General features: G+C 40.2%; 1 protein-coding gene across 4 annotated transcripts in view; it reads left to right on the top strand.

Annotated features, from left to right (window-relative positions):
* pde10a (phosphodiesterase 10A) overlaps window positions 1-27,995 on the top strand; it is an 88,598-nt gene that overhangs the window by 59,899 nt on the left and 704 nt on the right. For 2 of the 4 annotated variants that reach the window (XM_083775646.1, XM_083775647.1), the window contains 12 exons: window positions 1,029-1,171; window positions 3,611-3,703; window positions 9,381-9,567; window positions 11,424-11,566; window positions 13,182-13,265; window positions 13,787-13,934; window positions 15,336-15,491; window positions 16,631-16,803; window positions 17,664-17,775; window positions 18,381-18,461; window positions 20,468-20,556; window positions 22,844-27,995. In XM_083775646.1, coding sequence (XP_083631772.1) covers window positions 1,029-1,171; window positions 3,611-3,703; window positions 9,381-9,567; window positions 11,424-11,566; window positions 13,182-13,265; window positions 13,787-13,934; window positions 15,336-15,491; window positions 16,631-16,803; window positions 17,664-17,775; window positions 18,381-18,461; window positions 20,468-20,556; window positions 22,844-22,979 — 1,545 coding nt within the window. In that variant the 3' untranslated portion in view covers window positions 22,980-27,995. The remainder of the gene's footprint in view (window positions 1-1,028; window positions 1,172-3,610; window positions 3,704-9,380; window positions 9,568-11,423; window positions 11,567-13,181; window positions 13,266-13,786; window positions 13,935-15,335; window positions 15,492-16,630; window positions 16,804-17,663; window positions 17,776-18,380; window positions 18,462-20,467; window positions 20,557-22,843) is intronic. The other 2 variants (XR_014569897.1, XR_014569896.1) reach the window with 2 other exon arrangements.

Raw genomic sequence — 27,995 nt, forward strand, 5'->3', positions numbered from 1 at the left:
CCTTTTATTTATTTATATAAAATGGTCTATGGTCTGCAGGAGTTTTGATGATTCAACTAACTGTAACTAGGGCTGTCGCCTTGCCCCCCGCCCCTCCCTCCTCTCACTGGTGCAAAATTGGGTAGGAAAAAATGGGGAAGCGAGTGCTGACACATATTGCTGTTAACAGAATCTGTGAGAGAGATTACTACCGTTATAGCAACAATGCAGCCTTTTAAAGCCAGGCGAATCTCACAAGTTGCTCATTTGGCGCTGTTGCCTCTGGCTCACAAGACTCCTATAAACAGATGGGAATCAACATGTGCAGGTCTCCCCCCACCCGTCCCCCTTCATCAAGCTGCAGAGCCTTTGAAGTCTTAGTATATATCATATATCATATCGTTGCTGTTGTGCAGAAACCTCTTATCTCCGTAATTCTAACTTTTTGTGTTTTTTCCCCCCGTAAATGAACGGCCTACGCGATCATACTACAGCGTCACACAAAAGCATCAAAAGTAGCAGCTCTGCAAGCTCGAAGCAAACTTCAAGCTTGTGGATATGCTACTTTCGATGCTTTTGAATTTGAATCCCCAAAAGTAACCATGACATGAGGTTTCTAACTTTCTACCCGACAGAGACGATTATATATATATCACTGTCGGATGGAAATATTTTATGTCCAAAACTGTTATTCAGGAAAAATCTGTGTTCCATTGAATCCAATTGTAGTTTTTACTTAGTGACAAGCTCTTCTTAATACTTTTTATAGGTTAAATATTGTACTTATAATTATAATTGTAATTTATTATAACCCACAGACATTTTCAACCTGGTGTTCATAGTACAATAGCGTCATAATGGTCTCTGTCGGATGGAAACCTCATATCCAAAACTGTGACTTTCATTTTCAGGATTCAAATTTAAAAAGTGCAAGATCAAAATGAGTCGCTTCGAAACCTGCCCATTGAAGTGCCAATGGGCAGGCTCTCTGAAACGTTGGAATATCACATCTGTATGCATATATATATCCCTGGTTTTGTGTGTTACAGATATATGCAAAAAACCTGGTGAATGCAGACAGATGTGCACTCTTCCAGGTCGATCACAACAACCAAGAACTCTACTCTGACCTGTTTGACATCGGGGAGGAGCACGAGGGCAAGCCTGTCTTTAGGAAAACCAAAGAAATTAGGTGCGTGGTGCGTTTTCTCCTGTTGTCTGCTGTCTTGATGCGATACCATCTGTTTTCTCTATTTCATTTAGGGCTGTGACTGTTTTGATTATTTAAGTGCTTAAATCTTTACCATTGAGCTAATATGGAGCCACCACCTTTCTCAAAGAGGTCTTAGACAGTGTGATTGGAGATATCCTAAAAATTGTAAACAGCTCTCTACAATCAGGCGTCTTCCCAGACTCACTGAAGACTGCCGTAGTTAGGCCCCTACTCAAGAAACACAATCTTGATCCCTCTGTTTTGGGTAACTATCGACCCATTTCAAATCTACCCTTTCTGGGCAAGGTTTTAGAAAAATGCATCTCTCATCAATTGGATGTATTTCTACAGAACAATAATGTGCACAACAAATTCCAATCTGGCTTTAGGAAAAGTCACAGCACAGAAACAGCACTTGTAAAAGTAATGAATGATCTTAGGGTGTCTGCTGACAAGAAACATGTATCCGTTCTCTTACTTCTAGATTTAACGGCTGCATTTGACACGATTGATCATTAAATTTTAATACAGCGTCTGGAGCACTGGATAGACCTGTCTGGTACGGCCCTGTCCTGGTTCTCCTCCTACCTTTCAAACAGAAGTTACTTTGTCAATCTAGCCGAGTTTGACTCAGACAAACACGACATCAGTTCTGGTGTTCCACAGGGCTCGATTCTTGGTCCTCTGCTGTTCTCCTTGTACATTCTGCCATTAGGTGAACTCATTACCAATCACGGAGTCAATTTTCATTTCTATGCTGATGATACCCAACTATATATTTCTGTGGCCCCAGATGATCCCTGTGCTTTAGACCCGCTGTTGACCTGTCTGTCTAGCATCAAATGTTGGATGAGTGAGAACTTTCTCAAGCTAAATGAGGATAAGACAGAAGTTCTCATAATCGGTTCTAGCGAGCAAAAATAATCAATAATTAGCAGACTTGGCAACCTGACTGTAGAAAGTAACAGTACAGTAAAGAAACTGGGGGTTATTATTGATTCTGAATTGAATTTTAATTCACACATTAATCATGTTACCAAGATTGCCTTTTTTCACCTTAGAAATATTGCACGAATCAGAGCCTATTTGTCCTTGGACGATGCAAAAACGCTAATCCACGCCTTTGTTTTTTCTCGGCTTGACTACTGCAATGCACTCTTTTCAGGACTGCCTAAGAAAAGATTACAGACAGATTACAACTTGTCCAAAATGCAGCAGCTAGAGTTTTAACTAGAACTAAGATGAGAGAACATATTACTCCAGTTTTGGCATCACTGCACTGGCTTCCGGTTGTTTTTAGGATTGATTTTTAAATTCTGTTACTTGTCTATAAAGCTCTCAATGGTCTCGCACCAACGTACCTCCGTGACTGCCTACCTAGATATGTCCCTAACCGCTCCCTCAGGTCCTCCAATGCTGGCCTACTTGAAGTGCCTAAAAGAATGTGCACAAAAAAATATGGTGAGGCAGCTTTTTGCTTCTACGGCCCAACAGCCTGGAATAAACTTCCATTCGAGCTCAGACACGCACCCTCTGTAGACATTTTTAAATCTCAACTCAAGACTCACCTCTTCACCCTTGCTTTTAGTTGAGTTTTACTATGCACGTTCCTACCCTGCCCTGACTGATTTGCTGCATGTGGTGTTTTTATTTATTTTATGTTCTTATATTCAATTTTGTTCTCTGCCATTGTTCTATCATTTTAACTACTTGTGTTTTATTGTATTTTATTTTTGTGTCCTGCCCTGTGAAGCACTTTGAGCTGCATTTATGTATGAAAGGTGCTATACAAATAAAGTTTATTATTATTATTATTATTATTATTAATAGAGCCAATAGAGCCTGCCTGCTTGGGATAAATTCAATCTTGACCATCAAGTTAAATATGTTATCAGATCCATGTGTCTTGGTGTGAGACATGACCTTTGACACGATCAAAATGTCTCAATAGATGAGCAGGGAGACGAAATACAACCACCCCAGTTGTAACATACTTTACTATACAGATTGGACACAATTGCATGTATTAAAACATTTTACATGGTGCCACTTTAATTGAATATTCGAGGTGTTTGTCTTTTGTGTGATAGTTTTTTTTTCTGTGTCAATGAACCAACGCAAAAATAATCAGATTTTCTATGATCGACTAAATTGATTATCATTATTAACCATTTAAAGCCTAATTTTATGCTTTGAAGTGCAAATCATAAAATGAGGATCTATAAGTTCACAATGAGTCATGATACGAGGCCTTGTGAGCTGTTATGTTTTTCTTTTTTTTTGTCTAAAAAGCTAACATTTCTCCCCAAAATAAATGTTTTTTTATAAAAATCAATTATCGATTTGATTTATTTTAAGCAATGAACTATTGCAGTCCTAGACTGTGTGAGAACTAATTATAAGCCTCTCCTCCCATAGGTTTTCTATAGACAAGGGAATAGCTGGACTGGTGGCCAGGACAGGGGAAGTCCTAAATATCCCAGATGCCTATGCAGATCCTCGGTTCAACCGGTAAACATCACACACACAATCACACGATTACAGGTGTAAGAGTGGCTGACATTCAAGCTCTAAACATTTCAAAATAATTCACATTTTTCCAAAAACAATTATTTTTGGAAAATATTCAAAAATAGCAGATGTACTGGTCTGGACAAATCTGTTCAGCTCGCTTTTTTTCTATTTCACGACTGTCTTTAGGATGTTATTGTTACCATTCTAGCCAAGCAAGCCATTCATTAGGTAATTGGTTTTCAACCTATTTCATATCAAGGCCCAATTATTTAGATAGATACAGTAGATACTTTATTTGTCCTTTCGGAAATTTGTTTTGTGCACAGCAGTCATCAGGATACAGAAAACATTATACAACAGATCACACAGTACATTGACAATAAAGAAACAATGCCACCAGTCATAGTTCCAAGAGGCATCATATCACACTTTATGTATGGAACTGAGATGGGGCCTGCTTGTTCATAAGTCCTATACTTATAGGACTGACCGCCGTTTAATGAGATTTAGTCTAGCTTGCAGACCCAAAACTAACGAATATTTGTTGTCGTTGGATAAGATTTTGTCCACAATTCCATGCTGCATTGATGAATTAGAATTATTTTACATTCCCTAATTGTGTAGAGTTCTTGTAAATTAAGTAGCCTGCTAATGCAGATGTTTAACACTAATTTAATCAAATGGACCTTGACGGGTCCATTTGGTTTCATTTTACGCTGTCAAGAGTTCAAGATCTAATAAAGGCCCATTTGGTTAGGTTACCAACTCTCCATTTAGCTGGGGACCACCTGGAACCCTGGCCCTCATGGACCTCTGGTTGAAAACCACTGCATTAGGCACATGTCTAGAACCACTTTACTCATTCATTTAGATGACTATCCAAAGCCCTGAATGAGTAATACCATCTGCACCCGCGCTCTGGGATTAGCCAGTGGTGGAAAAAGTACTCAAATGTTTTACTTAAGTAATTGTATCAATACTGCAATGTAGAAATACAGAGTCTGTTAACAAGTAAAAGTCCGGAATTCTAAATGTACTCATTATACAGAATGTTCCATTTAAAGTGTAAAGAAATGTATAAAACAAAATAGCTCACAATGCGTCACATCGCGACGCATTGTGAGCTTGTAGATCGGCTATTTTCAAATGGCCAAAATGTATACTGTAGGGCTGAAGTGGTGCCTGTATGTTTTGTAATAATAATCAAAGTCTACAAAGTAACTAGTAGATAAAGTACAATATTTGGAACCGAGATGTAGTGGAAGTTGGAATTACTCGAAACCCAGATAACCTCGGGATACATCACTGAGGATACGTCGTCCCAGGTGCATCCATGCGATGTGTTTTCGTTCAAATACCTTACAGTTGTGCAGTATTTTATTAGTCTGGTTGCCCGAATGGGCAACCAGACTCTTGTAATTGTGGGCTCGCCACAGCGAGCACACAATAGTTCTTGTCAGTTTATATTTATTCTTCTTTATTCCACCCTTTTTTTTGTGACCTCACCTAAAAATGTAGTTCAAACTTCAAACTGTTCAGCTCTTTGCAGTGATGTGTGCTTGTATTTTTATTTTTACAAAGTTTTATACTTTTTATACTTTTTAACTTTTTAACTTTCTTTTACATTCTTTATAGTGAGAGTCGATGGAAGAAAGGTCCCATTTTTCACAGTTAACTTTTTTGAGCTCTTATTACTCCGTCATACTTTCACTTTGAAACTTCATTCAAACTTTATAATGTTCATCTATCTTTGAACTTTCATTGGTGAAAAAGTTGTTTTGAAAAAGTTTATACTTTTTAAAATATTTAACTTTATTTATAGTTTTTTCCTCCCATCGACAATGTATGGGATTTATCTCTAAATCAACCTCACTTTTGCAGCCTCATTACTCTGGCATACTTTGTCGTAGAAACGTGATTTAAACTTTAGAAAGCTCACACGACTCTGGACTTTTTCGTGGTTCAAACCGTATTCGAATACGTTAAACGTTTTTTCCGAAATCGCAGTTCAATCGCAGGCCGTTTCGCCTAATTAGTGCCAACTTAGAGTGCAGGCTTCTTTCACTAGAGTGCGTAGAACAGAAAATCTTTCCTTGAAAATTTACCAAACAAATTGCCGTCCCGGCCAAAATATTCACTTTACACGCATGTTCTTTGGTCATTTTGTAGCCACACATGTCCTCTTTCACACAATGTGACCACCAAAGCACAGAGACATACAGAATGTGAACTACGGCCTTTTAAGTGACACAAATACAGTCAAGCTGCTCATTGACCTCCATTGTAAAATTCTTACGAGGAAATTATCGCGATGACAATTCTTAACTCGCTCTTATAACCACATTTTCGATCGTACCAACACCACAATCGCACATGGTGTACCTCAATATCTTAGGCCACTCACAGCGAAAAAATTATTTGCATTCGACTTTTACTTTTTGCGATAGAGCAATTTGTTCGGGCATAGTTTCCCCCCATTCAAGACCATTCAAGATCAAGACCTTCAAGTTGCGCGCCACTCCCAGTCATAGTGTTTGTCTTTTACACTTCCACAGCTGAGACATATAAGGGCTTAATTACAGGGCTGAAATTAAAGTTACAAGATCTCAATGAGTTGCTCTGCGATACCTTGTGGGCTTGTAGGTCTGCTATTTGTGCAATTGGATGGCCTTTACACAGCACTCGCAAGAGCACGCACGCACGCACACACACACCCTGTCTTCCTATTGGTTGCCCTTTACACAACTTTTCAAAAAAAATGAAAAATGAAAAAAAAAATGAAAAAAAAAAAAATGAAAAAAGAATGAAAAAAAAAAAAAAAAAAAATGTAAAAAAAAAAAAAATGAGAAAAATGAAAAAAAATTCTGTTAAGCTCATGAATGCTTTTATATGTATACTCCATTGGATTGACTCTTTTTTTTCTTTTTCTTTTTTACCTTTTCTTAATTCATCAAGAATACATTGTAAAGCATTATTCATACATTACAAATCATTAGTAGACAGTAATACTTTACTTACTTTATTCTGCCACTTTTTGGGCATCGTACTACTTCCACATACTGTAAGCACTATAGTTACAAAACTTGGAGGATAAATTCAACATTATCCCTAAAATTATTTAACACTAAAATGTTATCGGTCGGCCTCATGGTGGCGCTATAACAGCCCACTTTACCTTTTGGCTTATAACTCTTGAACCGTAGGTCGTAAAATAAATTTTTCCCTGGATTCCTTGGGTCATGACGCATCTCCCCATATAGGCCACGCCACGATATATTTTCCGCCATTTTGAATTTTGTCCAAAACACACTTTCTGCTTTTCCTCTTTTTGTCCAAATCTCACAGAAATCGGCACACATGATTTCTGGACCTATCCGATTAAAACACCAACTGCAGAATTTTGGTAGTGCGTATCGTTCGGCCGTAATCGTCTTCCGAAGTTAGTAGAAGGGGCCTATATCACAAAAATGCCATAAATCACGAACGGAATGTCCAATCCATCCCAAATTTCAATCACATGTCCGGGGTGGTTCAATCAACCAAGTTCTAAAAGCATTTCATCCATAGGGGGCGCCGCAAATGCGAGAAATGTAACCGTTTGTCGCAAAACCATGAATTTCGGGGGTTAAATCCCCTCCGAATCACTTACGCATGATCACGGGGGTCAAATTTGAATCACATGTCCGGGGTGGTTCAATCAAGCAAGTTCTAAAAGCAATGCGGACGTCTCTGTCGTTTATAACAAACCAAACCATTTGAAAATCGGTTGCAAATTGAGAAAGCTATTGTTATTTAAAAACTACATCTAAGATGGCCGCCACGCACACGACGTCGCCGTCCATTGGCCAGAAGCGACTCCTGGTTCAGCCTAGCCTTGGTCCCAGGCTTACTTATCTGCGAAAAGAAAAGCCTGGTCACAACCTAAGGCTGAGAAGCTATCGGCGGTTGTATCCTCCGGAATATCCGTCAGATGTATTTCCCCCGGATACGATATTTCCCAGACCAATCACAACACATTTTTCATTCGCGGAGAATGTAAAGTGATTTGTAAAGCATCAACGTCATTTCCTTCGGCGATACTTCCGCTAAAATCCCGCACTTCCGTTGATAGTCTTTTCAGTCGCGGTCTTGCCCAGGGTGGGTTCAGCCATCTGGTGACGTGAGCTGCTTTCCTATTGGCCGAATTGCTATGGTGTGAGCTTTGAAACCTAATAGACCCTATTCACGTCAGTTGCTCTTCCGGTTTAGACATTGGAGGGGGAAATACTTTTTTCTCCATTGAGTTTATATGGACCTCTTCTGATCTACGGCTACAATATTTAATTTCGACCGGTACATAACCTTTTCTGAATGAAGTGTGATCTGTTAATAGGAAAAAAACAATGAGCGTTGTTGCTGTAACACGTTACATTTACACTTCTACAAACGGCAAAGGAAAATAAAAACAGTTAAATCTCAAGTGGATGCATGCCAGTGTCCACAGAAAGAGAGAGAGAGAGAGAAAGAAAGAAAGAGATTTTCTGCCTTTAGATGGACAGGACACATGCAGAGTCGACATGCAGTAAAAAAAAAGGACTCAAACTCACAATGCACTGTCAAGCTACTTTAGAGCCAAGTGTGCCCGGACCACTAAGTCAACATGGTCAAATGTATTTTGATCAAACAGAGTCTTTCTCAGTCTTTCATTTGTCCACAAAAAAATCAATCTTTTGTTTTTAAAGATATGTCACTCTGACACTGTAACATAGGTTTTTGGAGTTTCACTACAGAAATCACTGACAGACTGAGAAACACACTGAAGTAGATGCAACTTTGTGGGAACTGCACACTGTAGTCATCTGCAACCGCAAGCAAACCATCCGACTGCAACTGCAGGATGAACCGCATTACAACTATTCATTTTGAGAAACCTGAAGGTAGTGAGCCTCCTCATTTTTCCTCATTGAACGGTGACTTCGTCCTCTCACCGTCACAGCATGAGCAACTACGTTAGACACTGTGTTTCATTGTTTGGGAAGAACTGTGCAAGATTAACCATGCATATTAATGAATTATTATATTTCATGATACAGAATGAGATTATGTACTTCTCAAAGTGGGGTCCTTGACTGGGTTGTCCCCAAAATAATGAATATAGCATTCAAATCTGCTATAGACCAGCTTGACATGGATAGACAATGATTCCACTTGTATTATAAGGAGAGACATTCAGAAGCAGCTTGGACTCCTCATGCATAGAAGGAGGCATGATGTCAGTCCGCTGCCCCCCCCAGGTTGGCAGAGGAAGTTTAGCGCCCAGGATTACATTAGATAATTGGCACTGGCTGAAAAGAAAACTAGGTTACAAAATCAACGATTGCGGCAACCACACTCTGCATTTTTTTTAAATTGCGAATTTTTGGTTACTTACATCACTGGCATTAGCTGTAGCAGCCTTACCAACCAAGCTATTGAATAAATCGTCTCTGTCGGTTACTGTTACCTTTTCACGCTTCAAATGAGCAGATCTAAAAGCTCAAAGCGCCCGTGGATCTGCTGTTGTTTTTGCGTGATGCTGTAGTACGATGAAGTATGGCGTTCATTTACGAAAAAAACACACAAAGTTTAAATATGGATATAAGATAATCTGTTGTGTTGCCTATTTTCCTACGCCCCCCCCCCCCCCCCTGAACAGAGAGGTGGACCTCAAAACCGGCTACACCACACGGAACATCCTGTGCATGCCCATCGTGAGCAGAGGGACCGTCATCGGTGTGGTACAGATGGTGAACAAGCTGAGCGGCAGTGCCTTCACTAACACGGACGAGAACAACTTCAAGATGTTTGCCGTCTTTTGTGCCCTGGCCTTACACTGTGCAAATGTGAGTCACCCGTGGTTATATCCATGCATTCATGCATACACAATTACTTCTTCATTTAAGTTTTAGCATTAATATTCTGACACGATTGATGCCGGATCTATATATCCTTGCTGTCGGCCGGAAACCTGTTATTTCTATTTTTGAACGTTTTGTGATCATACTACAGTGTCACACAGACGCATCAAAAGTAGCAGATCTACACGCTCGGAACGTGGCACAAAGCGATGCTTTGTCTTGATGTGTGAAGCACATTAAATTGCCTCGTTGTTGAAATGTGCTATACAAATAAGATTGCCTTGCCTTGCCTTGTCGATCTGCTACTTTTGAATTTGAATCCTGTAAAGTAACAGTTTTGGACATATGAGGTTTCCACCCTACAGAGACGATATATAATGTAAAATTCCTCTTCCGTTTCCAACAAGCCTGTTCATTCGATTCTGTGTGCGGTGCAAAAGGTTACGTAACGTACTGAACATGAATCATGCTCAAACAGACAGATAGGCTTGGGTCTGGCTGTCCCCGTCATGCGGTCCTATAACTCGCTGCCTTGTGCGACAACCGTTACGCAGGCAAGAGCGTCACAAAGTTAGTTCTACGATGAATGAGGTGCGTTCACACTTTAAGACCCACAAAGCCCTTGTTATCTTGTCTTTCCCATTGCCTCGTGTCTCCGCCGCAATTCAATCTCAACTAATTTACTGTATTTATTATGAATGATGAAAGGCGTGAGAGGTTTGGCCTCTTGTCCCTTGATGTTTACGAAGGGACAAGGAGACGACGTGTGGCTAAAATGTCATCTCTGTCGTGTGGAAACCTCATCATACGTCCAAAAATGTAAATTTTCAGGATAAAAGAAATAAATAATACGTTGCAGAGCTCAAAATGCTTCGCGCCATGTTTCGAGCTTGTAGATCTGCTACTTTTGATGCTTTTGTGTGACACTGTAGTACTGTATGATCAAGTAGGGCATTCATTTACAGAAAGAAAATGCAAAATGCAAAAAAAAAATACAATATGGAGACAAGAGGTTTCTGCCCGACAACAACTGATATGTTGTGATTACAGAGTATGTTTATCAGCTATGCAGGAGCCCTCTCAATGGTATGGTCTGTCTTGGGAGAAAAATGGTTGTGCTGCGCTGATGTTTTTCAAATCGACTAAGACCAGAGAGTAGTTTGTGGTGGGACAAAAAGGTGTATATTAATAATGAAAGAATTATAATAATAGCCAAAGCATTAAAATATGGATAAAGATGTTAAAATATTAACAACTTTTGCTGGGGACCCCCTGATACGTAGCAAAGAAGCAGATCTGTAACGACTTTGCAGTCTAATCGATGCAAAGCTAAAACATCTTATTGATTGTACCGAACAAATGTGTGATATTAGCAAATATGCAATAATTGGCTGAAGAATCAATATGATGTCTTATCATGATGAGACTGGTGATTTACACCTGTAACAACTACTATAAGCCACAAACTATGTTCATTGATTGATTGATTGATTGATTGATTGATTGATTGATTCATTGATTGGATACTTTATTAGCTAGAAATGTAAACAGAGTACAGTCAAACACTTAGTCTAAAAGAATATCACTGAAAAAGGTGATGTCGTTTCCATTCACAAAAGAATAATAAAAAATGTACAGTTTGGGGAAAAAAGGAAAGGGTGGATTTTCAGGCCTGTTTTAAAGGACGCCAGTGATTTGCATTCATATTTGTTGTTTAAGCCGTTTATCACAGGGAAACTAAACACTTCTTTATAGCGAAAACAGTGACGGTTCGTTTGAACTACACCATGAAATATCTAGACATACACACCTTTCGTAACATCTCTCTGCGTGTTCTGCAGATGTACCATCGGATCCGGCATTCGGAATGCATTTACAGAGTGACCATGGAGAAGCTTTCGTACCACAGCATCTGCACGTCAGAGGAGTGGAAGACCCTAACCCAGCTTAACCTCCCCACCCCCATATACAAAGAGATTGAAATGTGAGTGGGCCTTTTTTATGGCTGTATCATCATAAGGTCAGACTTTTCAAGTGGGCTCTGGCCATAAAAGTTTGGGAAATAACTGCCTCTAAAGACGAATCCACGGAGGGGTGCCCTGGGCGCGGCCATAGCTGCGGTTTACCATTAAGCACAGCTTTACACCGCAGCACTGATTAGCTACACCTGGCCCACAGGGTACTGCTCCATGGATTCACTCTGTAGATGTGAATCACGAAAATAAGCAACCTCATGCAACAGATGTGTGTAAGTGTGACATCTAGTGGTTGAATGCGGTCTGTAGCATCTTCAATAATCAATAAGCTTTGAATTTGAAGCAAAGGACTTTCTTGCCAGATTTGTCTCCATAATCAGCGATTCAGCGGTTCACAACATTTTCTGGATCAGGGCCCACTTGAATTTATTTTTAAGTGGTCCGTTTCATTTGATTGATTGATTGAATACGGAGGCACAGAGGTACATACTCATACAATAATGCTAGAACAGTGGTTTTCAACCAGTCCCCAGCTAAATGATGGAGAGTTGGTAACCAAATGAACCCTTAGAGATCTTTAACTCTTGAGAACGTGAAATGAAACCAAATGGACTCATACGGGTCCATTTGTTTTCATTTTACGCTCTCAAGAGTTAAAGCGCAAATAACATGCATTTTAAAACTGCTTTTAATATTTCATATCATATTGTCTATGTCCCTCAAAGTTATTCCTAATGGTTTGAGCCTCAATCACCACTCTGATATAACCAGCCCTTGTCATTTCTTTCTGGACTTTGAAAGCAGTTTTAAATGCAGTACCACAATGTCCTGAGTTGGTGGGGGTGCTGATATGCAGATTATTTCATATTTGAGTCATTATAATACTGATGCTAGATAAAACCAGGCTTGTTTCCATTACATGCCAGCTTGGAAAATCAACAATGGTGGACATTGTAAACAAAGTGGAAATGCACATTTGGAACTGAAGACTAAAGAAGAGGAGGAATTATACAAAGTAGGGTGACATTGATGACATCACGATGAGACCAAAATCAGTTGAGCTGTTCCTGAGAGCAATTTCCATTAAAGCACCAGTATGATATGAAAGCCTGATTATTCAAAATTGGTTATTTGTGGGGATAGAAAACACAATTATGGGAGCCCCAAAAACACAAAAGGAAAAAAGTTGAATTTTATGTTATAGGTCCTTTAAATTATACTATACTATATACTACTATGCTATACTCTGTCCTCTTTTTTACAATCTACCGACATCTTTACCATCTTTTTCTTCCACAAGCATTGAAGACAAAAGTCAGGACAGAAAAGTGAAGACTTAAATTGTGATTGGCTGGAATGACATTTGTGCTGATTTAATTGGTTGAGCACGGAATGTGATGTACTCACTTCACACGGGTGTGATTCTTTTTTAATGTTAATGTTATCAATACATTATTTGGAGGTCCACTTGGCAATCGCCACAGGTTGGGGAATGGCCGCTCTATATTTAACCTGTAGTTTCCATTTGGACACTGGTCCTCTCATCCCGTCTTCTCACACCCAGGCGTGCAGCGGTGCAGGACACATGTCTCTAAACGACTGTCTCTGCCATCCCTCCCGCAGGTTCCACTTTGACATCAGTCCCCTGGAGGACATCTGGCCTGCTGTCTTTGTCTACATGATCCATAAGTCCTGTGGGGAGACCAGGTAAACTCACTGCAGAAAGAAGCCTCGGCTGCTGGCTTTTTAGAAGCAGCTAAAAACACACTTCCTCTTGGTCTCCTTTTAACTGGTTTTGCCCTTTTTAATTTCACTGTTTTATTGTATTCATTTAACTCTCGACAGTTAACGTATGCTTAATTCAACACTATAGTAAATTCATCAACAGCACAGAGCAATTGACTATTACAGTTAGTTAGGCCATATAACTCTAGCCTTTTTTCTCTTATGCCATATAATGTACCAACAAAATGGCAACAAAATTACGGGAGGAAAAGGGGTGAGTTGTCCTGTTACCCCTCTAGCCATTACTGAGGATATTAATGTTTTTAGTGTGTGTGTGTGTGTGTGTGTGTGTGTGTGTGTGTGTGTGTGTGTGTGTGTGTGTGTGTGTGTGTGTGTGTGTGTGTGTGTGTGTGTGTGTGTGTGTGTGTGTGTGTGTGTGTGTGTGTGTGTGTGTGTGTGTGTGTGTGTGTGTGTGTGTGTGCGCACCTACCTTTTTACCACAGCTTTGAGCTGGAAAAGCTATGTCGGTTCACCATGTCCGTGCGCAAGAACTACCGCCGTGTTCCGTACCACAACTGGAAGCATGCGGTGACGGTGGCACACTGCATGTACGCCATCCTCCAGAGAACCACTGTCTTCACTGACCTAGAGGTGTGTTTCTGCTCTGCCTTATACTGTATATTATACACACTAGAAGCTCTACCGGCCTTGGCCGTAGGCCTGTCAAAAAAATCGATTCGAGTTAGAATCGCGATTCTAATGCCGTCCGATTCAGAATCAATTCTCATTTTCCAAAAATCTTTTTTTTTTTTTTCTTGCACAAATGTACCTGTGCATGCAATGCATTATGGCCTGGGTTTCTGCATAGTGCATTTACTACCAGCTAAGCTAAGCCTGCCAATTGTATTTATTTTACACCTGTTTTATTGTTTTGTTTTGTTCTGGTATTGAGTGAGAAGAGATTTTGTAACTTTTGTACTGGTTAAAATTTGTGCAAGCTAAATAAATGAGACATGTTCTTACTCTTGGATTTAACCTTTGTGTGTTTAAATCATTCAGTTGATAAAACCTTTACATTTATACAAGCTTTTTACTAAATGTACTCTGCTTTCATGCCAGAAGACTGGGGTAGATCATGCTAAAATTCTATTTAATTGATTTAATAAAATAAAAAAAACTGCTTTAGAATCGAAAAAGAATCTTTTTTGAATCGAGAATCGGAGAAATCTAAAAGATCGTTTTTGAATCGAATCGTCACCCCAAGAATCGGAATCGAATCGAATCGTGGGACACCTAAAGATTCTCAGCCCTACTTGGCCGTGTTCTGCGTTCGCCGTTTCTTGAAGTGGAGCTGCTGGCGGCGGGGTGGCGGGGTGAAACTCGTTTGTGTTCATGCATGTGTGAGTGGAAATGATGCGCTCTAAACCTGGCCTGAACGACCGTTTACACCTGTTACCTTCTTCTCCAGGGCTTTGAGCAACTGATGGTAGTTCTAGTTGACTTATGACTAGTGCTATTTGTACAAGTGAGGACAGAGGAATAGCACTACTCAACATGAAGACATATGCATGTACAATATAAAATATGAATATTATCCATATTACACACCTTAACAAATTATGAAGACATAATTACATCATTATGAATAGAATCAACCAAATGAACCCCAGCTATTACAATTCTTGGGGGAACATTAGCCTAAAATAACCCACGTATATGTGAATCTGTAGAATTTATAAAAGAATCTTCTCATTTACGTTGGATAGTAATTTATTATTCTGCTATTCTGTATTATGCTCACATAATCTATTCAGATGGGGTAGCCTAAACAGTGCAAAGTATTCAGGCCATTCACCACAAATAAGGATGTTTACATTTATTGATTTGAAATACGAGCACAAATATGTTTGTGCTTTTGTGTGACCAAGTAGGGCGTGCATACGTCATACTGTATGTAAGAATTTTTCGGTTAGGTATTTTTCGGTTGTTTCTAAAGCACTGATGGATTGAATCCAGTGTTGTGTCCTCGTTGTGCTTTGTGTGCCTTAACAGAAGAAGGGCCTGTTGGTAGCGTGTCTATGTCATGACCTGGACCACCGCGGCTACAGCAACACCTACCTGCAGAAGTTTGACCACCCACTGGCCGCCCTGTACTCCACCTCTACCATGGAGCAGCACCACTTCTCCCAGACCGTTTCCATCCTGCAGGTACAACCACATCATAATAATAATAATAATAATAATAATATAGGGTAATAATAATAATAATGATAATGATAAGGGTAATAATAATAATAATCTAGGGTAATAATAATGATAATAATGATATAGGGTAATAATAATAATAATGATAATGATAATAATAATAATAATAATAATAATAATAATAATACAAATATTAATAATAATGGTAATGATAATGATAATGATATGGGTAATAATAATAATAATAATAATAATAATGATAAGGGTAATAATAATAATAATAATAATAATAATAACTTGACCTTCGGCCGGTCTCTCTCTAGGGCCATGGGAAAAAAACATTACTAAAGATTGTAACCAGGATCATTCGGTTCTTTAGTTATGGGCCATTGAATAAAGCTTGTTCTGACCAAAAACGCAATCTGGGAAAGGAATCCGTGATTATTGTATTTTTGTCTGTTTTACATCTGTTTACATTGATGGACAGATGGAGACGGAGTTTTTAGCAACCTAAAAACATTGATTGAACCAACCATCATTGGCGAATAGCGAAAACCAAAACCACTGGGAAGACCATAGGGCGTCTATAGACGTCTTTGGCAGTGAAGCGTTGGATTTGAAAAGACTTCTATGGACGTTCTTAGCGGTCAATTTAAGTGCCATTCAGATTGAGCACTATGGGCTCTTTTTTCGTCCCTTATCCCTAAACTTCTTTGCCTTGTTTTACTATTTAAAAAAATGTTTTTGAATAGTTAAAATAGGCAATCTTCAAGCTCACAACGTGTCGATGTAGATCGGCGATGTAGATCGACGTTCTTCAAAATAGTAAAAATAGGCAAAGAAGTTTAGGTATAAGGGGTTTAGCATGGACGAAAATAGAGCCCTATATATTTTTTATAGTCTGTGACTTGACTTTTAAAACTGTATTTTTATAGTTAGCCTATATAGATATAATGCATAACTATCTATGATAGACAAATTCTTTTAATAACTGTTCTGGCTGTTTTTCCCGGGAGACCTCCCCTATGAACATTTCCTGTCAGGAGCGGAGCCGCAGATGGCCCACTGCAGCAGCATGGCTGAGCCGAACGCCTCATAAGTGGAGCTTTTGCTTTTTTATTGATCTCTTTATTTCTCAATAGCTGGAAGGGCACAATATTTTCTCCAACCTGACTTCCAGCGAGTACGAGCAGGTGCTGGATATCATCCGCAAGGCCATCATCGCGACGGACCTCGCCCTTTACTTCGGCAACCGCAAGCAGCTGTCAGAGCTGCTCACCACCGGCGGCTTGGACCTCGACAACCATGCACACAGGTCAGGTCAAAGGTCAAGTCCCACTGAGCCCTGGTGATGCAACCGTGGCCAGGATTCTAAAGGATCCCCGAGTTAAGATTAGTTTTTGGCTTTTCTGCCTTTATTGATAGTTGAAGTGAAGATGGACAGGAAAGAGGGAGAGAGAGACACGCAGCAAAGGTTGTCATGAACGGGACTCGAACACACAGCGTGCTGTCAGGCCAGAGCCTATACACTCACTCAATCAATTAATCTCAGTGCTCACTAGTTTGAAAACGAGTGTGGCTAAGAATCTGGGGGTTGGACTAGGGGTGTGGCTGAGATTAAAAACCTGTAGGTACCTTTCAATTCCTATAGATTCTGATTTGACGTCCAGGCAAAAATGAAGGGAACACAACTGTATGTAGCATGCGCCTGCACCGATAGACGAGCGGGCAGTCTTTTAAATCCCTTAAAACACACTTTTATCCCTTGGCTTCAGTGCCTTACCCGTTATCCCTAAACTTCTATACAACTTTTTACTATTTTGAAAAAATATTTTTTAATAGTTCAAATAGGCGATCTATAAGCTCACAAGGTGTCAACATCGGCTAGTTGAACAAATTTAAAATGTTTTTCAAAATAATAAAGAATTGCAAAACAGTTTAGGGATAAGGATAAGTAAGGCAATGACGAATATATGGCCCTCAGTGTTTGTGTCTTGATCTGTTTGTTGTTGTAACTGTTTGTTCTCACCCTGTACAGCACTTTGGTCAATGTTGTAAATGTGCTTTATAAATAAATCAATAAAATAAAGTTTGACATAGAATCATAGCAAGAGGTACAGACCTTTTACATGAGCTATACCCCACAACTATAATAAAGCTCCCCCTCTCCGATAGGGACCGCGTGATTGGTCTGATGATGACGGCATGTGACCTGTGCTCTGTCACCAAGGTTTGGCCAATCACACGACTCACAGCCAACGACATCTACGCCGAGTTCTGGGCTGAGGTGAAGTTGGAAACTGTTAATTCATACTTTATGAGTACTAATTTATTACAGGCGCATGACTGGCGCTCAGTGGTAACGACATATTTAAAACTAAATCCGCCAAATTACACTCTGGAATCTCTGGACTCTGTTTAAATCAGTGGTTCTCAAAAGGACCCGTACATGTATTGTGTATTAGGCCACAGAACCCCATAAATATTTCCTACCAGGGACCCCCGTACAAGATTTGTGGTGTTAAAAATTACAAATATTTGTGTAAATAGTAAATACAAGTGGGTTTTTTGTAATATCTAATATATTTTTGTAAATGGTATTTAGTAGCCTGGGGGGGTTCCCTGAACCCCACACATTAGACCGGGACCATCATAACTCTAAGAGTGTACAGATGGAACCAAATGGACCCGTGTACACTCCCACTTTGAGAACCAATGATTCAAATAACATGGTATTATTTATGTTCAGTCAACAGTATAATACCAGGTCCTTTAGGCCGGGGTCGTGAAATCATGCAACCAAAAGTCAAGAGCAGTGACGCCATACGAAGCTGTACAGATAAAAGAAAAGTAGGCACGGTACTCAACTCATCTCGTTGCACGTCTCCGCAGGGAGATGAAATGAAGAAGATTGGCCTGCAGCCCATTCCTATGATGGACAGGGATAAGAAGGACGAGGTGCCCCAGGGACAGGTGAGACCTTGGGAGTGACGTGTGTCTGCCTATCATTGCTCTCATCAACGACTTGTGATCCGATGATGTCTTTGGTGAGCCACGAGGTTCAATGTCGTTGTTCAAAAGTGAAAGCGGATACTTTAACAAAGACTAGAAAGGTGATCTCCTGCAGATCTGGTTGCCTAACCCAGGGCTGTGTCGGTCGTGGTGTGGGGGTAGGTGCGTGCGTCCAACAGGATATTATTGCAAGTGATTAATATGAAAAATAAAATAAAAAGTCATGGTATTTTTTTTCCTTTAAAACATGCGTATCCAATGTGATACCGATAAATATGAACGAACTTAAAGAATACATTGAACACAATCGATCATGACAATAAACATGCTCTGAAAATGCATGTGTGGTCGACCCATCTGACCACTCTTTTGTTATCTTTATCACATACTATACATGCAAATGAGAATTTTGAAATGCTTTAATAAACAAAGGGAATGAAAGGGAAAAACACTCAGAAATATAAACCTTTTATCTCCATATTCAAACCTTTAGTTTTTTCATCAATTTAAACCCCTACTTGATCACACTAACACTAACGGTAGCAGATCCACAAGTTCGAAACGCTGTGCAAAGCGACATGTGAGGTTTCCACCTGATATATTGTACTTTTTACTTCGGTACAATTATTTGACAGCTTTAGTCATAAGTGACGTAGATTTAGATTGTTGTATACTGTACATTAACCATTTTAACCACACATACTTGTTTTATTACCTGTTTTATAACATTTGAGTACTTTTACTTCTGTAAGTGTTGATGCCACCACTTTTGTACATTTGCTAACGAGTATTTTTATATTGCGGCGTTAATAATTTGACTTCCACCCCTGCATACAGCGTATACAGTATGGGCCTAACTCTTCCCTACATGGGATGGGAAGCTAGTCAATGGCCTTGCTCCTCATGCTAAATGATTACAATAGTAAGTAAACATCTCTGTCTCCTGTAAGGAGAGCACGTTGTATCAACACACACACACACACACACACACACACACATGGAGTTACAGTACACACATACCGTCTCTGTCGGGTGGAGACCTCATAATGTCCAAAACTGTTAACTTTTCAGGATTCAAATTCAAAAGTAGCAAAAGTAGTAGTGTGTTACTTCATGCAGCGTTTCGAGCTAGCAGATTTGCTGCTTTTGATGACCTTGTGTGGTGCGGCTGTAGTATGATCAAGTATGGCGTTAACAGCAGCAATATACCACATACAGATAAACAACAGAGGTCTTCAAAAAAAGAAGGGAAAAAAAAAACATCCGAGCCATTCCGTACAGTCATATTGCTGCTAGGCCTGGATGCAGTTGGAGCCAAAGAAAGCTGCTCGCTGGTTACAGGCTTGTAAAAACGTTGTCTTAAGTTTCCCCTTCTTCCCTGGAACTGCCCAGAGCAGCTATGTGCATGTGAAGTGCTGTGCAATTTCAATGTGGGATATGACATGTTGCCATATACTTCGTATCGTCTATAATATACATCAAAGTATATACTGTAGGGGTTCACACATTGGATCTTCCCGACAGCAGTTCTGGGTAAGCCCATGATGATCCTTTAAAACTTGACAGGTCCAAAGGAATTTGTCAATGTTGAAGTAGTCAGGATGAGTCCAAATCTGGACCAGGTCTTCTCTCACGGGTGGTTAATGGGAACGAGCCACCCTGAAGACCACGGTTGCGGAGCACGCACACACACACACACACACACACACGCACACACGGGGGCACAGCTGGGTTGCGTGACCCAGTAGGATGAAACTCGCATATTATCCATGTATAAACTATAATCAGTCCATCTTCCAAAACTGGAAAACATGTTAAATCATGAGCTATGTGGAGACGTATCATTCAGATATGTCTCATAGATCAGTATGAATAGGCCTTTAGAGACAGTGGTTGGCAAATTGTGTCTGAATGTATTTTTCATCATGCCAAGTACTTTACTAGTTGTTTATTGTGTGTTTCTTAAGGTTGGATTCTACAATGCTGTTGCTGTTCCATGTTATACAACACTGTCAGAGCTCTTCCCTCCATCCAGCCCTCTACTAAGTTCATGCAAGTGAGTACTCGTCCTTGACGTACTCTCTCTCTGTGTGCATGCGTCTGTCTGTACTGTGACTTCTCCTGCATTTTTATTGTGTCAGTGAGGGTTCATGTGTGTATGTACAGTATCAGGCAGTGTCTTGTGCATTATGTACAGCATCACATTCTGTGGTGCGTGTGTGCAGGATTGGGAAGGTTACTTTTAAAAAGTGGGATTACTTTTTAAACAGTTATTTACAAGTTACGTCAGTAACGTAATCCGAGTACCACAATTTAAAAAGTAGGGGGGTTACTTTCAGTTACTTTTGGATTACTTTTAAGCAAAACTCTATATTAGATAAAACACGTTTTACCATTGATAACCAGCCAAGAATGTTGAGCCTATGAAATTAAGAAAAGGACAACAGAAATATGGTTAAATCAGTGGTTCTCAACCTTTTTACAACAAGCAGAACCACCTCAGAAAATATTTGGCTCTCAAGTAACACCATTATGATTCATAATGGTGGTCATTAAAATACATATGTGTGAGGGTGTGCGTATCAGGCTCACATGGCACATTCACTTCTCCTGTGTAAGTCAGTGCTTTAAACATGTTAAACATTCAGGGAATGCAAACATACGTTTCAGCTTGGCTCTCCACGTCATCACAGAGGCTCAGCTCTGCTCTGCCAGGCTGATGGTGGGATCAGCCACTGATTTGTGTCGGGGGGGGGGGGGGGGGGGGGGTTATGCAGTGGCGGATATAGCTGAGTGGTTAGAGGCCCTTTGGCTATCGGAATGTCACCAGTTTGACCCTCAGCTCGCCCCGTCTACATGTCTCTAGTCTGAGCAATACACTTATCCCTTAGCTAGCACAGTGTTTACCAACCTTGGGTCCGTGGGTAACCTTGGGTACATTTTGTCATGTTATTGCAAAATATACATGTGCATATCGGGGGGGGGGGGGGGGGGGGGGTGCTCCAAGGAAAAAAGGTTGGGAACCTTTAACAAGCTTGAACCGACCCTCATTTGACTCCTCAGAGCAGCCATCTGCTGGGTGAAGCAGTAAAAGTAATTTTCCCTCCTCCTGGGCGGGTACCAGAAAACACTCCCTTTGAGCGATGTGTAAACGACCTCCGGCCAGCTCAGTGAATGGAACAGTCTCTGCATCATCATGCTTAATTTAAACCCTGTCGTGTAACTCTTGCCACATGCCGAAAATGTTCACCGTGCTAGTGCGACAAAGTATAAATCAGACTTCAGGCTTGACGGTGCACAGGAGTATGCTCAGTAGAATGAAAAATATAATCCTCAGTTTTCATAAGAGTGTAAAAAAAGGCCAACACTGAGATTTAACTGTGGTTCATAATGAATCTCATGTTTGTTCTTCTGGTGACTTTGCTTTCTGGCATTGTTAATCCTGGCAAACTTTTAGACATCTGTGAACTTTTTTTTTTCGCTAGCTGTTTCTGCTCTTAATGTTGGCTTCAAAGGCTTGACATCACCACCGGTGTTGTGCAGTCATAAGACCGTGGTTACTTCAAAAGATGTCACCTGCTCGCTGGCACTTACATCAACAGTAGATGCACTCGCTTTTGGCTAGTTTAATCGAGTCATGTGTGCTAGCTAGCCAAGTAACTGAATATGTACCGTCCTCGTACCTCATGGTTGGGTATTAAAATGTGTTTTTTTAATGTTTATTATTACAATTTGTATTCATAAGGCAGTCCTGTTTCTTTAGACGCAGTTCAGAGGCAGGTTAGCACCGGTTAGAGGCTTTTGAGTCTGATGCCTAGAAAATGATTAGATGGTATTTGCACTTGAGCCACTTGGGGTATCTAAAATATTTTGGGCAAATCTTGAAGGTTTTTCCAAACAAATTCAAAAACTGAAATTCTAAATCTATCAATTTTTTTCCAAAAATATCTAAAATAGTAGATCTACAAGTTCGCAATGTGTCCCTCCCTATGCGTTGTGAGCCAGTAGATCAGCAATATTAGCTATTTGTTGTACAACAAAGTAAATAGGGCATTGGGGTCCACTTTGAGAACCAGGGTTCCTTGAGTGGATTCTAAATCGACCCTTACAGGTCCATAATTGGGGTCATTGACAAAAGTTTGGAGAATCACTGACATAAGGCTTTAAATGTTAAATTTGCAACAAACACACACACACACACACACACACACACACACACACACACACACACCCTCGCCATATACAACTCTCCACAAAACATCCAGCTCAAGTGCAGGAGTTAGGAGGTTTTTGTCAAAGCGCTTTTTGCCTGTACTGTATGTGAGGATGTGTTGTGTTTGCAGGGACAACCTTAACCAGTGGGAGATGATCGTACGAGGAGAGGCAGAAGACGACGTGCCGCTGAGCCCCTCTGTAGAGCCTGTGGAGGCGGAGCCCAGTGAGCCCTCTGACTCAGGCCCCGTCAAGGTGGACAACTAACTGGCCCAGGATCACACCCCAACATCCTGCCACAAGGACTCTGTCTGGACTTCCTGGGTGGAAAGAGCTCGTTTCTCTGTTGTTTTGCAGGAAAACGCGCCGTAGCATGAATGGGTGCAGAAGGTGACTCAAACACACACACACACACACACACACACACACACACATACACACACACACACACACACACACACACACACACACACACACACACACACAGTTACCTCATCGGGTGACAAAGGTGTCAACACTGACAATTTCACCGGTCCCAGAGACTGACTGACAGAGGACGCCGGAGGGACTTGATCCATCCTCCCTATACGTCTGCTCAGCTTGGGAATTTCCTTTAGTAGAATGGACTCGAGTCGTTTGTATGTTTTTTGGGGGGGGTTGTTTATTTTGTTGTTCCATGTTATTTTATTATTTTTATTTGACTTCAGCTGGTTTTCTTTATGGTCTTGTATTTGCAGAAGCCTTACTCGCTGCACCTTTCCAGAGGCTAGGATGTGTGAAATCTTAGCTTTTGTTGGGTCAGACTTTCCTTTTTGTTTTTGTTCTTTTAATGGTACTGTTTTGCCTTCTCTGGTAGATTTATTGTTTGCATACTACTTCAGATAGGTATTCAGAGACAGAAGGAATGTTTATTTTTTAGAACAGTTGCATGTCAAAGCCATCTTATTAACCACTTTAACCCCCGTGTGCCATGTTTGGGCACATCATTATAGGTGAAAGTCTTTAAAACTAAACAAATTTGAGAATGTTTCGGATATAGCGGGTCTACAAGCTCACAATGTGTTGCAGTGCGACACACAGTGAGCTTGGAGATTGGCTTATTTTCTAAGTAACACTTTTGTGGTTAAGTGGTTAAAAAGGTGACCGCCAGAATGTTTTATATAGATTTCTTTGAGCAAAAATCCTTTGCAGTACTTGAATAAAATTCATACAGCCTATTCTATGTGGAGATTACAGAAATCCCCCACAAGTGATATTGTGCAAAACATAGATCAGTGGTTCTCAAAGTGGGGTCCAGGGACCCTCAGGTTTTCTTGAGCGTGTTCCAAATGGACCCTTTAAAGTTATCTAACTCTGAGAGTCTCAAGAGTTATGGGTGGGGGTGGGGGGGATCGTCCTTGAAATGAAAAAGTTTGAGAACCACTGACATAGTTAAAACTGTGACGGCAGGAGTTAAATAATGTCAACAAACCCAGCGGAGTCACACGAGAGTCACAATGTTCCAACCAAAAGTGGCCCACCGACACAAAAACACCACTCCCCCCTGCCCCCCCCAGTACTGAGGGACACAAAGACACCACTCCCCCTGCCCCCCGGCACTGAGGGATCTGCTGTATCCATCAGCTTGTGAGGTTAGCAGTATCTGACCTTGGGCTGACAGTTCGTTTTTTAGGATAACCGCTGAGTTCACAAGACAAAAAAAAAGGAACTAAGCACACAAATAGCATCAATAGGGATCATTTGCAGCATGCCTGGAGTATGTGCACCGTTGAACAATGTTCCCGTAGTCATAATCTTATGTGTACCGGCTTATACTGTAGATACTTTGGTCTTTGGAGTGGAAAAAAGCAACATTTTGGAGGAACTGAAAATGTTTAGCCTTCGAAAGTCGTCAATAGCTTTTTTGCAGAATAAAATAAAAACTTTCAGATAAAAGTGAAACACAAAACTACATGCAAGCTACTTCACTGTTTCGTCCCCTGGGAGACGCAGTGCCATGTTTTTTGTTGTTGTTTTTTGCTAAAGAAATAATCAAATTTTACTGTGACGTTGATAAATATATGCAATGATCTGTCACTTACACTAATTCACAACATGCAAGTTTGGCATGATGAATTATTGAGTGAAATAAAAGGAGAAAGAGCGCAGTTAATAGTAGAGTCGTGCACAGTCTTAGCATTTTGTACATCTGAAACCAGATTTCAACTCATGTTGGAGCTTTTCTCCACGTTCTTGCTGTTTGAAGTTCATACTAGACTATGAGTGTGGTTGAACATCGATGCCAATAGCTGCTCAACAACGACCTCTGATTAAGAAGCCTAGACACATCACTTTAGATCAGCGGTTCTCAACCTGTGGGTCTGGGCCCACTGGACGGGCCATGAGGATATCGCAAGTAAGCCCACAAGTAAAAACTATTATTATTTTATTTTCATACTTTCTTTATGTAACTTTCTTTTTCTACCCCGGATTTGTGCACAAGTGCTGCTTGCTCAGGGGAAGGGGATACATTTAATCTTGACCATCAGATCAGAATTCACGTCAGATCCATGTGTCTAGGTGAGACAAGACCTTTGACATGATCTAAATCTCAATAGAAGAGCAGGGAGACAAAATACAACCCCTGACTGTATGAGCTTTATTGTATTAATATACAGATTGGACTAAATTACATTTTATTTGTTAAAAAGAAGTTACACAGTGCCGTTTTAAAACCTTTAAAACCCACTTTCAAGTTTTTCAAGTGGGCCCTGATCCAGAAAGGTTTGGGAACCGTTCTTTTAGATCCTGCCTTCAATGTCCTCGCATAGCTAAGGAACAGGGGGGCCATTCTGAACACTAGAAAACATCTGCTACAGATATATATATTTTTCCACAATGTCTATAACTGCTCCTTGTTAAAGGGGATGTAAGTTAGACGTTTTTTGTTAAAAAGTTGTTTTCAGTTTTTTGTTCTACGTTGGAGCTCTATATGCTAGTAATCATTGCTACAGAGTGTTTGTTCAATATCAGGTGTCTCTCAATCTCGCCAGCTCTTTAGTAAACGGAAAATAATCAGTACAGCCATTTTATCCAATCAGGAGGCATTATTGGCTTCAGCTTTCAATTGTACACAATTTTATCACTTCCAGTTTTACTTGTGTTCTGCCTCCTTACTGGATAAAATTAGTATCCTGACTTGAACATTTATTTTCTGATTACTAAAGAGCTGGAGGGATGGGGAAACCCTGTGTTGCTGAACAAACACACTATAGCAATTATTTCTATTAGAATATACAGCAATTTAACACACTTATTTAACAAAATATGGCATACACGCTCTTTATGTACATCACAAGTCTATCCTCTTTCGTTCACAATCTGCAGTGAAAACGTACGTAATTTGTTTCCTTATCACTTGTAAGGATTCGGAAATACATTAAATTATATCCTCCCTTATGCTGACATTTTCTCCAGAACAGAAGTGAAGTGATAATTCTGCAAAACAATTTCCAAGATCTTCCAATAGACAGATTTTGTGTCAAATTAGCATCCCAGTGGACACAGTCCCTCCATGATTGAAATTATACTGCTAAAACAAGCCTAAGAGTGAGAAATTACGATTTTGTCTTAGGTTTAAAGCAACACTGGGTTCCAGGGATCCCCAGGGGTCCGTGACGGGGTTCCGGGGGGTAAATGATTGAAAGTTAGGAACCAAATGGACCCTTACACCATGATGATGTAACCATGTAGATTGGGGATCCCAGAGATTTTTGTTTTTTTAAATGGCGCTCTGTGGCCAAACGGGATGGTCTTTTAAATGTTAAAGGTTGAGAATCACTGGTTTATAGACTGGTACGCTGACTCCAAAGGTATGAATGTGCATTTTTGATTATTGTTCTGAAAAGTGGGTGTCCGGGGGACCCCCAGGGTTCCTTGAAGTGATTCCAGGGAGTGCCCAGGTAAATTATTGATAGTTAACATATAGGTTACAACAGGTCTAGATGGGTTTTAAGAACCAAATGGATACTTAATAAGTTTGTAACTCTGACAGTGTACAAACGGGTCCATTTGGTTCCATGTGTGGCCTCATGCATAGCAAACTGGGGGTTCCTCAAAATGAAAAATGTTTGAGAACCACTGGTTTATGTTGTTGCAGATCCTTCGTGGGGGCGCGTCACGTGTGCTAGTTCACCATCACAGTTTCCATGATGCGTTTTGTCTACAGTAGTTATACGTTTCAGAATTGCTTCCAGTAAACCTTCAAAAACAAGAGCAACAATAGCATGATGCACCTAAACTGAACTTTATATGATTTTATTACATACACAAGTAATCGGTGTATAAATGTGTATATGCTACAGTTTAGTTTGTACGGAATGAGATGTTTGCTCCGATGGTGCTAAACTGAATGGCAGTCGTGCACTTTCTGACTGTGTGTGTGTGTGTGTGTGTGTGTGTGTGTGTGTGTGCTTGTGCGTGTGCGTGTGTGTGTCTGTGTCTGAGTGTGCGACCCATGCGTGTGTGTGTGCGTGCATGCGTGCGTGTCGGTGTCTAAGCTTTAGATTTGTTTTTGTTATTTTCACCAAGACCCACCCCACCGTGAAACATGGAGTCCAACTCACTGCACTGTTGTTTCTTATTGTCTCTGTCGGGTGTAAAAAACTCATATGTCCAAAACTGTTACTTTTCAGTATTCAAATTCAAAAGTAGCAGATCGACAAGCTCAAAACGCGTCACTTTGCACCGCACTTCGTGCTTGCAGATCTGCTACTTTTGATGCTTTTGTGTGACGCTGTAGTATGATCGAGTAGGCTGTTAATTTACGGAGAGAAAAAAACAATGTTTGAATATGGACATAAGAGGTTTCTGCCCGACAGCAACGTTATGCTTAATTTATGCTCCTTTGTACGACGGTGGCATGCTCCGAAAATAGATCTATTTCCACCGCATGACACCGTCATACAAGAAAGTATAGATGGGGATTTACTTTTCAGCACCAGTTATAATCCCATTGTCTGCACTATGTTTAGCATATGATTATCATTACTATTATTAAATGATTATTCTTATTATTGCTATTATTACTATTGTTATTTTCTTAGAGTTAAAATTTAAATTAACTTATATTTTTTTATACAAAAGGAAAAATGTTGGCCTTTTTGTTTTGTACAAAGTGAACATTAAAAGATAAACAAATCGGTCTAGACATGTTACTGTTATCCAAGATAATTGAGGAATGTCTCAACTGTAAATGTAAAACAGTAGAACCCTAATGACTTTTATTAAATACCTGAAAATACA

Source organism: Protomyctophum parallelum (genome assembly GCF_964188405.1).
Source record: "Protomyctophum parallelum genome assembly, chromosome: 10".
NCBI lineage: Eukaryota > Metazoa > Chordata > Actinopteri > Myctophiformes > Myctophidae > Protomyctophum > Protomyctophum parallelum.